Source organism: Hydractinia symbiolongicarpus, chromosome 11 (assembly GCF_029227915.1).
Source record: "Hydractinia symbiolongicarpus strain clone_291-10 chromosome 11, HSymV2.1, whole genome shotgun sequence".
In the NCBI taxonomy this organism is placed as follows: domain Eukaryota; kingdom Metazoa; phylum Cnidaria; class Hydrozoa; order Anthoathecata; family Hydractiniidae; genus Hydractinia; species Hydractinia symbiolongicarpus.
In genome coordinates, this window is record NC_079885.1 from 24228758 (window position 1) to 24239902 (window position 11145).

At 32.3% G+C, this 11145-nt stretch overlaps 1 protein-coding gene across 1 annotated transcript; it reads right to left on the bottom strand.

Annotated features, from left to right (window-relative positions):
- Nucleotides 1–358: 358 nt before the first annotated feature.
- Nucleotides 359–4994, bottom strand: LOC130614759 (formin-A-like). The gene is made up of 6 exons (XM_057436208.1): nucleotides 4956–4994; nucleotides 3362–3769; nucleotides 2734–2767; nucleotides 2377–2658; nucleotides 1966–2259; nucleotides 359–511 (listed from the first exon to the last, which is right to left on the bottom strand). The coding sequence occupies exons 1-6, from the start codon at nucleotides 4980–4982 to the stop codon at nucleotides 477–479; spliced, it is 1080 nt and encodes a 359-aa protein (XP_057292191.1). The 5' UTR covers nucleotides 4983–4994; the 3' UTR covers nucleotides 359–476.
- Between the last annotated feature and the right edge of the window lie 6151 nt (nucleotides 4995–11145).

The following is an 11145-nucleotide window of genomic DNA, read 5'->3' on the forward strand; positions in this document are numbered from 1 at the left end:
ATTAGCCATATAAGAAAGCAATCAGGAGTTATTAAAAAAAAAACCGTCAGGGGGGGCGGAATCCGCCCCCCCCGGACCGAATAGGGTTAAGGTCCTCATGTACACAAGCACAAGATAATCACTTCGTAGAAGCAAGGTGCAAGTGAAATGAATTCAAATATGACATCACCAAACATTTAAACCTATGAAATGGGAAACAACACAACTATAAGACAATGTTTTATAACTTGATGAAATTATTCTTAGAAATATTCATGTTTAAGGTTTTCACGGTTACTTTAGTTTAATTTTAAGATTTTTTCCAGACAAACACCTTACGTATACTAACAATTAGGCAAACAGAAAAAAATCATCAAAATCATTCAAAATATACAAATTAAATTTATTAAGTTTTCCCAAGAATTTTAATAAAAGAACATAAATTAGAAAGCATCTATAAAAAAGTGATTGTTCATTAACATTCTTTGATTGATCATCTAACCAGAACTGCTGCTCGAACTGTCATCCATTGCTAAAAGAGATAAATTAGAAATTGAAAAACATAAAAAAAATAATATTTTCGGGCCTTACAAATTAGAAATTCTTGCAAACTTTGATTTTTATCTTTTTTATAATAATACGCTAACTGTGTGTGTGTGTCTGTCTGTCTGTAACAGGCAAAGTGAGTATGCTTATTTTCCTTTGATGTAACCGTAAAAGTTATGTCTCAAATGTTAGAATTTCTGACGTTACGACGCTACGTCAATAACACTACTTTAACGTCAATATCTTATTTTAAATTAATGAAGCCATTATAGTGCACTTAAAACTTTAAGGCCAAATAACTTGGAAATGAGGTGGTGATGTCAATGATTTTTCAGCGTGCAGGTAACTAAGGATCACCTAGGACCAATTTGGGTAATTTTCCCAAACCTAGGTCCCTCAATCCGTTTAGGAATGGACGACGTCATCAAAAAACCTTCAAACCATAAAATCTCTGCAACCGTTTGTCAAAAGTACATGAACCTATACATTTTCTTGATCAGTGTGTCAAGATCTATACGATGAGGGCAACAGGTTTACAAATTTCAAAAAAAAAAATTTTTGGTTTTGACAGGCCATTGCTGAGGTCAGCAAAATTTTTAAAACTTTATAGCTTCTTAGGCGTTCGTTGAAAACATAATATCCTATACATTATTTTGATCAGTGTTTTAACCCCTACACATTACAGGCAATAAATATACAAAGTTCGAGAATTTTTTTATCTGCAAGCACTGCTCACGTCAGCAAAACATCTAAAACAACTTTCTGTTTATTGACCTTTTGCCTGAGTGGATTTCTCCACAGGCCTTATCGACTAGTATATAATAATACGCCAGTTCCGTGTGTCTGTAACAGGCAAAGTTGATGTGTTCATTTTTGTCAAAAGTACATGATCCTATACATTTAGCGTTTGAAGACCTATACGATGAAGGCAACAGGTATACAAATTTCTATAAAAAAATTGGGGGTTTTGACGAGCCATTGCTGACGTCAGCAATATTTTTGAACCCTTATATTTCATTAAGCGCTCATTAAAAGTGCATCATCATATACATTTTCTTGATCAGCAGTTTAAGCTCTACACAATAAAGGCAACATGAAAACAAGTTGTTGTATTTTTTGTAGAATGGTTGCTGACGTTATCAAAATTCAAATGACGCTTCCTTTTCATTTTTAACCTGCCTCAGTTGATTATTCCACGGGCTTTATCGACTAGTAATTAAATAAAAAACTACTTTTCGCTAATGACTGTTCTGTTATTACTAGTACTGCCATAAAAAAAGATATTTTTGTTAGCATAATCTTGTTGATGTGTTTCGCAATTTAAAAAAGTTGTAGTGCAATTACGGAGTCACACTAGAATTCCATAACCTATTTACATTGCAGTGCTTCTTAGAAATTAGAGTTACTAAAAAAAGCATTGTTAAAAAACAAATTTCTTACGTTCTGTAATCAAAATTTTTCGAACTTGCTGGGGATTTGCTGTTCGCTGAACCAAATGAAACCAGCCATAATTTAAATCAAGAATTTCATGTTCTCTGCCTTGCTCACATGCAATAAAATAATGACCCTCACACGAATCTGTTACCCAGGCTTTTTTAGGTGGAATGTCTTTTACTTTGTGTTCTTTACCCTGTGGATCGATCCATTTCAATGTGGCATACATGTGAGTTCGATTGGAGAACTTTACACGGGTAGGATGACCAGTAGCTGCTGAGCGAAGACTCGATGGTTCCTCTATAAAATGTTTTTTTTTTAAATACATAATGTCAAGGTAATTATGTGATAAAAAAATAAATCCTACAAAGAAATATGTAAAACAATGTTTATTTAAAAACAAGAACAAAAACTTACTTGGGCCTAACATAATCTCTGCTGTCACCTCACCGTGTCCACCAGGATAAGGCTGTGGAAAAAATACAATATTACCATTGATAACAGGGTCACGACCTGTCTTTCCCTCAGCAGTAAAAGGATGTGTTTCAAATGTCTTTATCACTTCAATACGACCTTCTTTTAATTTTTCCATCTTCTTAAATTTTCCTTTCTCATTGATCCAGTACAAAGATATCTTCTGGTTTGTTTTGTTGACAAATTTTACGGTAACTGGAACTCTCTCATGTTTTGATCTAATGTCTGAAAAGGAATTAAGGATAAAGTATATGCAAGAGAAAACAAACATGCATATTTAAAATATAAGATGACACATACGGTCTTCAGAATCAGAATCTTCAGCATCCCATCCCTAAAAAGGATGAGGGTTAGAATGCATTTAACAAAACAGAGAGCCATCATTAGTAAGGTGTTTTTCCTGATGAAAATAATAAAACTTATCCCTAAGTTTTAAATGTAATGATCAGCATTTTCATACTTTTTTTTATTTAATAATGATATTTTTTGCTGCATTGTTTTACTCTTTTAATACATTATTAACCAGTAAGCTTTTATTTATTTAATAATTTACTCCTGAAAATTGTGTTTATAATATTTTTCAGTTTTTTTATTTAAAGGAGAATTGAGGTCAAAATTAATTTTTCGATTTTTGTTATATAATTTCTATCATAAAAATAAAAATGTTTCTAAAAAATACAAATTCATCGATTTTAATAGCATGGGGTTACAAAGTTTGCACAAAGAATAAAATTATTGCCATGATTGTTGCATTGAAAGTATATAGGGAAATGCAGTGCTTCTTGGGTATGTAATAAAGTCTGGAGTAGTGCCAAATAATCTTTCTCCTATTTTTTCACTAAACACAAAATTAATTTAACATGACCGAAAGCAACCCATTCTTAAAATAATTAGGTGACTCAAAAGAAATACCATTTAGTAAACTTACTGATGTTTGGGCTGGCTGCATCCCAGGAGCTGGATAATGTCCAGGTGGGACAGCGGCAGGATACTGTCCAGGAGCACCTGGTGGAGGATACTGACCTGGAACTCCTTGGGGTGGATATTGTCCAGGAGGTGGATATTGTCCAGGAGCACCTGGTGGTGGATACTGACCTGGAGCTCCTGGGAGTGGATACTGGCCAGGAGCTCCTGGGGGTGGATACTGGCCAGGAGCTCCTGGGGGTGGATACTGGCCAGGAGCTCCTGGGGGTGGATACTGTCCAGGAGCACCAGGAGGTGGATACTGTCCTGGAGCTCCTGGTGGAGGATACTGACCAGGAGCTCCTGGGGGTGGATACTGGCCGGAAGCTCCTGGGGGTGGATACTGTCCAGGTGCACCAGGTGGTGGATATTGCTAGAAAAGAAAAAGACTGTATCATAAGAATTGTGCTTAAGAGGTAGCTTTCTTAGCCCAACTGAAATTAAGAATGTCAAACAAAACAATTCTCCAAGAATAATATTTCATAAAACTAAAAAAAACTAAAAAACTAAAAAAAAAATAATAAAAAAATAATAATAAAAAAAAATTCAACATTACCATAATAAGCAAAAAACTTAAATCTCAAATATGTTGTGCATGCAATTAAATATAATACAAAACAAAATAATTCCAAGAAAATAGCAACAGTGGTAATATAAACCTACAAAATTTGATTGTGAACTGCCTGTTTTTATTAGTGTTAAGCTGTGGATTACTTTCCCTGATAAACAAGACAAACATTAGCAACTTCCTACGAAACTACCAATGGGAAATCCTCAAAAAATACACTTAGGCATTGTAAAGTTGTGTTGTATGTCTCAATTTGTTTACAGACTGTTTGGTACTTTATTAAAAACAAACAAATAAAAAAAACTATTTATCCTGTAGGGAAATAAAAATTTATTTGTATGCCTATATATTATGGTTTACGATCTATTTTTTCATGTATTCGGATTCAACGTTTGACACAAGTGAGAAGCCAAAGTGATTGATTTGAATTTCGATGACATCAGCAATAACCCACACAAATTTTTTTTATGGAAATTTGTTTACCTTGAGCTTGAAACACTGATCAAGAAAATATATAGGATCATGCACTTTTGATAACTGGTTGAGTTTTGTGATGATGTCACCAAGTTAAAAAAAAATTGCTAACTTTTTACATGTGCCTTTTACAAGAGCTTTGCAAATTAAAAGTTAAAAAAACATAATTTTTTATTTATTTTTTTTTTACTTTTAATTGCTGACTGAACATGAAAATCAGTTAATAAGAGTTTTTGTAAAACATACAGTATATAAAATTTTAAAAAAAGATTAAAGGATTTAAAAAAATGTGAAAAAACCTACAGCAGTCTTCAATTTTGTTTTGTAAAAATTGAATACTCTAACAAGTTTGGTAAGGCTTTCACTAAAATTTTACCCATAACAACCTCTTAATGACATTAGTATTATCATGCAGATATATATTTTTTAGTTTTTCTAATCCTTATACATGCAACAAAACTGTAAAACAATAAAAATTGTCTATTTTAACAGTTAAAACAGGTTTAGAAGTACTTACTCCTCTTGGTTGAGTGGGATAACTCATTATTGTTTTACCTAAAAAAGAAAAAAACTGTTAACAACCAGCAATAGATACAGTGCAGTCCAGATGTAAGCTTACGCGTACGCTCAACTTGCAAAAATAATTGCTTTCATTCAAAAAAAAAATAATAGGATAGCGAGTTCCTTTCAAATTGCGCGAAAATAATTACTTCGGGTTAAAAACAAAAGCATAGTAAGAAACATTGTTTATAAACAATACTTTGCGCGAGAAAAAATTGTACATGAAGGCCATTGAATTTTTATTTTTTTTAACAACGAAACTAATTATAGTAAGGCGATTTTAACCTTGATATATTTAAAAAGCACAAGTTCTTTTAAAAAACAACAAATCCAATAATCTAATTATTTAAAAAAAACTAAAGCTACTTTTAGTAAACTTTTAGTAATATTTCTTTATCGTAGAAACATATTTTTTAACATGCAAAACTTTTAAAAGTTCTTTTTATAAAAAGCAACGTTTAGCAATGCCAACAGAAAAACCCTACGTTCAGGACTTTTTCCTTCGCGATAAGATCTCGAAAACAAATTAAAATTTAATACCAAAGAAAGAAAAAATCTAAAAATATAACTTTTTATAGTATCACGTTTTATAGTATCACGCTACATTTTATTGTTAAAAACATTGTCTTTGTTTTTTCTAGCGCGCAACAGCTCTATCTCTTAAAAGATTTAAACAATGCATCTCACTGTCTATTTAGTTTTCGCGCAAATCTTTTATTTTATAAAATTATCAAACAATGGCTCGTCGTGTTACATTGATAGAGTTGATAACATTTTAAATACTTAAAACACTATCTAACGAAGCTTTCCTATCGCTGTTCTTCATTCTTTAACTTACTAAAAAATCATTTCCATTGCCGCTCTTCGTTATTAAACTTTTATAATGTGATCTAACGAAGCTTTTCTATCAACGTTATTCGTTCTTAAACTTTTAAAATGTGATCTAAAAAACATTTCTTTTGATGCTTTTCGTCTTTAAACTTTTAAAATGAGATCTAAAAAAACATTTCTCTCACCGTTTTTCGTTTTTAAACTTTTAAAATGCAATCTAAAAAAGCTCTTCTATAGCGTTTTTTCGTTTTTAAACTTTTAAAATGCGATCTAAAAAAACATTTATATCGCCGTTTTTCGTTATTAAACTTATAAAAAGTGATATAACGAAGCTTTTCTATCGCCGTTCTTCGTTCTTAAACTTTTAAAATGCGATCTAAAAAACATTTCAATCGCCGCTTTTCGTTCTTAAAATTTTACAATGCGATCTAAAACAACATTTCTATCGCTGTTTTTCGTTCTTAAACTTCTAAAACGAGATCAAAAATTAAAGTTTCAATCTTTGTTAAAATATAATAATTTCTATCGCTTAAAAGCTATATTTAACCCGCGCAACCAACAATGCCTTCTCCTTAGTTTATTTAGTTTCCACGCAAAACTTTTATTTAATAAAACTATTAAACAATGGCTGTTCGTGTCACATTGATAGAGTTGATAACATTTGAACTATTGGGAATAGTTATGTTAACACTATTTAACAATAGTTACGCGCAGTTATAATAAGCTATATTTTCTTCAATAATCTTTTGTTTATTACGCGCAAGTTAATGGCTTACAAGACTCGCAAGATAATTGATAAGAACAAAAGACAAACAACTACTGCCTCCGAGAAGTGTGAAACTGGAGCGTACATGTACGCTTACATCTGGACTGTACTGTAGATACACGGTTGCCTATTTAATGTTCATTATATAGTGGGAATATGAACTCTGTACATTCTTTTATATTTGTGAGCTTTGGTTCTCGAGATATTAGGTCAAAGTAGTACCGCTTTACAGGACTTTCTGTTTGGTAACTAACTAACTTGTGTTACAAATGAACCAAGTGAAAGAATGCTATAGTAAAAACTATATCCTGTGATTGTCTGAAAGTGATTTTATTCATCATGTTTTGAAATAAATATCTTTCGCAGAATAAAATAATGTTTTCATAAATATAGTTTTGGACATAAGTTTTTATCACTTAAAAAATATAAGTATATATTAAGTGTATTTGAATGTATTATAACTTTTTTCTTAACATAGATTTCCTTTAAGCAAGCTAGGGGAATAATCACAATCTCTCCGCGATTGATGATCATGTATGAGGGACAATATTTCCCCTTAACAGAACACCTATTCAAGCAAATATAGGGGTTTGGAATTTTTGCTGACAATAGCAAAACCCGTAAAGACTTGTTTCAAAAAAACATTTGAAACATATAACCTGTTTCAAATTTTTTTTGAAACACGGATTAAGAAAATGTGTAGGATCATGTATATTTGATGAACTTTAGGCCACCATGAAAAATATGTCATGTTGTATCCTGAATTTCTCTCAAAGCGATGCAATTGGCTGGATGGATTCCATCCCCCCCATGATTTTTAGATTGGCAAAAGTAACTTAGCACCATGTAATTCCTTTTTCCAGGTTAATTTTGACTTGCTAAAGAGAGGTTCAGAAGATAAGGGAGGATCTCAAACAACATTGTCTATTTAAATAGTGGCCTTTAAGTGAATCAGCAAATAATAATAGTATAAACTTGTGAAAAAGGCAGATTTAATATGACATACTCAAAGTTGCCTAAAAGAATAGAATAGAATATATTTATTTATTTCACACAATCGATACCTAGCTAGTTATTTAATACAATAAAAATGATTGTGGATAAGAAGAATATTTTGAGAGGTATTGTAAGAAAGACAGTGAAAAATATCTAAAGCTATTGTAACTGTAGGACAACATAACAATAAGCCAATACATAAAAAAAGAAGAAAGTAGTCGTATCAAATTAGATATTAGCTATTATATATAGCTACCTAGCTATACTTTCATTTGAGATTGAGAATCAACTCCCGAAACATATAGCTAGCTAGCTGGCTAGCTATATAATATAGCAACAATATCAATGACAGCAAAAAATGCTCCGGAAGTTCAGGTGAGAAGCATTGTCTATAAGCCATGGCTAGCTAAGTGGTATTAGTCTTCTTTTTAAATTCAACTAAAAGTCCAATTTAAATTAAAAAAAATATTGTTGCTAGCTATGTGTACTTTTTGTTTCACTCCTACTTTCATTCTGCAACCATACTTTGCTGACGTAATCAAATTCTGAGCAAAAGCGATATTAAAAAGATTTCAAAAGGGCGGACTGTAATGTTGTTTGAAAAGGCTCCACAAAAAACAAGAAGCCAAGCTCTTTTCCTTTCCTTCCCTTCTTTACAGAAACCCAGCTACAAAGCTAGCCTAGGCTATTCAGCATTAGATTTCAACAGGGATGTAAATGAGCGATTTCTTTGCTACATAAGTTAGGGGGGAAGAGCATTGGACCATCGTATGATGGGATAAAATGGTTATACATAAATTTCATATAAAAAACCAGATCAAAAGGCACTGAAATTAATATTTTGAATGTTTATATAGCTAGCTAACTCTCTTTAAAACAAATTAAATATTTTTTTTGTCACGTGAATTTCTTTGATTGTGTTCTGTTATATTTCCTATAGCTACCTACCCTGTAAATGCAAGTGCATGTCTATTCTTCTCAACATCATCATCATACCGGCTTAACGTCCGTTTTCCATGCTAGCATGGGTTGGACGGGGTATATTAATGACCCTCTTCCAATCAAACTAAAAATCACTTTACATATAAATTCTGGCTAGCTTGCCTGTTAAATTGTAATAAGGTAGTATATAATTGATATAGTAATTGACGTGGTTTCACTGCAACATTCTAGGTCCGTTCGTGTTAGGGTGATACAAAACTTAAAATCGATTTACCAGTCTGACATCAAATTATCAGACGGTATCACTTTTAGTTAAGGGAAGAGATGAAAGTTTTCACAGAAGAGGTGTAACTTAAACCCTAACCCAATCCTTATAAAATGTTAACAGGTACCATAATTGCTTAAATAAAGACTCCCAACTAAATGGTTATTTTTAATGAACAAAGGAAGATTAGGAAGATGCTGGGCACTAAGTACATTTTAGTAGCTCCTAAAAATAATACCTGCTCTACTATATTATCAGAAGAAAATAATTTTAATGTGCTCAATGTGACCACTGATATTGTCTTTATTCGGCCAACATCAGTGGTCGTTTTAGAACTGGGGTAGGCAGTCTTCTTTAACTTGTGTAGAGCCCCTTTACAGTCTGGAAATGTGGTTGAAGAAACTTTAAAAAGGTTAATTAAAGTGGCAGACACTGCTTTCTCTGGTAGACTGTTCATTAATAACCCCAAAAACAAATGAATTTTTTTTACCAGCCTACTATAAGGTTTCCATATCTTTTTTTTGAGTGTGCTCTTGTCAGTAAATTCACACTGAGTTTAAAAAAGTCATTAGGGTTAAAATTTTCATACCAATGCATTATTTTAAGCACTTATGAGGTCAGTTTCTAAACTCCTCATTTCCAAAGACATCAAATAACATTGTTTAAGTCTTTCTTCGTTTGGTACAGTATGATGTTAGGTGTTCTGATTATAGTACTGTAGATGACCAATACCTGACTTGTACCTGTGATCATCCTATTACAACATCCAATACTGAAGAAAAATGTTTGTGAAAGTGTGAGAGTTGTGATTGTGTGCAATTATGAACTAGGATGTGAGGAATAGATTTCGTAAAGTTTAAAATTGTAAAGAAAGGTTATATACGTACGTACATGGCCCCATCTGCACTTATATTGAGCCTTTTATCCCACAAGTATGATTTTTTTGTTGAGTAGTGATCTTTAATTATTATAATTCTTTAATTATAATAATGTAACTTTAAAGGTGATATTTCTTTTCCAAAACTGATGTGACCCACTACCAGCTTTTACTGTTTTGTAATTGTATAATGGCTATACAGAATACAATATGGGAAGATGATATGTATGTTTTCTGAAGGTACCAGTAAAAAGAAACAAGTCATTCAATTTGCTGCCATCTTAGACGTATTATCAACATACATAATTTATAATAATTTAACCTAACACATTTCATATTTGTCTGCTAACTGTAACATCAAAAACATGTTGTAGTCAAGTTCTGTCCATAATGGCGACATAGATTAGCGCCGTAGATTAGTGGTTATAGCGCTCGTACTCTGTGCGGGAGACCGGGGTTCGATTCCTCTTGACGGCGATTCAACATGGGCGAGTGAATGTTACCATAGCCCCGGGTTAACCCAAGCCATATGAGGGAAATTGGGAAGATGGCACATTGTGTGGGCCGTTGGATGTTGCCGGGAGTTGTCTAGTAGAGCGCAGGCTCTAATTGGGTCTGCGTAGCTCAAAATGAGCATTAAATACTCTAGGACTCTCCATCTACGCCATGGCCCCTCCTGGAAATAATAGACAGGGTATATCCCTCGATATTTGTGAGGCTAGCCATGTAAAATATGCACATCTATCTCTCTATCTATGTCTTAAAAGGCCAATAATTATACAGATGTTGTCAGGTTTGACTGTAAAGACAAGGGTTGATCTTCAGGCATTTATTAAATTATATTTTTTTAACAAATTTTCAAACCCGTACAAGATTAAATATTCCCATTTTTTTAAAAAACTTAATACACACAATTCATATACTTGTTCAGAAAATCATCATAAAGTAAACATATCAAAGATTGAACATTGGTCAAATCATAAATACCACTGAACATAGTTTATTGTATTGCCTTATTTTTAATAATTGTTGCAGCCACAACTTGTAATTAGGCTTTAAAGATAAATGACACTAGTTTACGACATTACGACATATCTCAGGATCGGATCATTAGTTTTTTCTAATTTTTTGCACAATGACAGGAAAAATAGACCCTTAAATGTGACAAAGTCAGTTTTTTGAGAATTGTTTGCTGGCCCAGATTCATGTGTAAAATAAGTTAAAATGGTTCAAAAATTTGATTTTCAAACTTTTCTGAGGTAGCTTCATTGAAGTTTTGCTTGTTAAACTTCAAGAGTAAGAGAAAAAATGTCTTAAGACTTTATGGTTCTCGTATAAAGAACTTATAGTCGTGGTAATTAAAGTCAACCAAGTTTGAGATATATTTATGCTGTTATAAAGTGTGTAGTACTTCTCATGTTTAATTTATTAGAGTATGGTTTAAATTATAATTTCAAAGTTGTTATTGT

What these genes read in the sequence shown, in the direction of transcription:
- LOC130614759 (XM_057436208.1), bottom strand. Translation starts at nt 4,982, where the DNA reads ATGAGTTATCCCACTCAACCAAGAGGA. An exon ending in AGATTCTGATTCTGAAGACC is followed by an intron (nt 2,659 to 2,733) that starts GTATGTGTCATC and finishes ATTCCTTTTCAG; the next exon opens with ACATTAGATCAAAACATGAG. An exon ending in AAAAATTTTGATTACAGAAC is followed by an intron (nt 512 to 1,965) that starts GTAAGAAATTTG and finishes TATCTCTTTTAG; the next exon opens with CAATGGATGACAGTTCGAGC.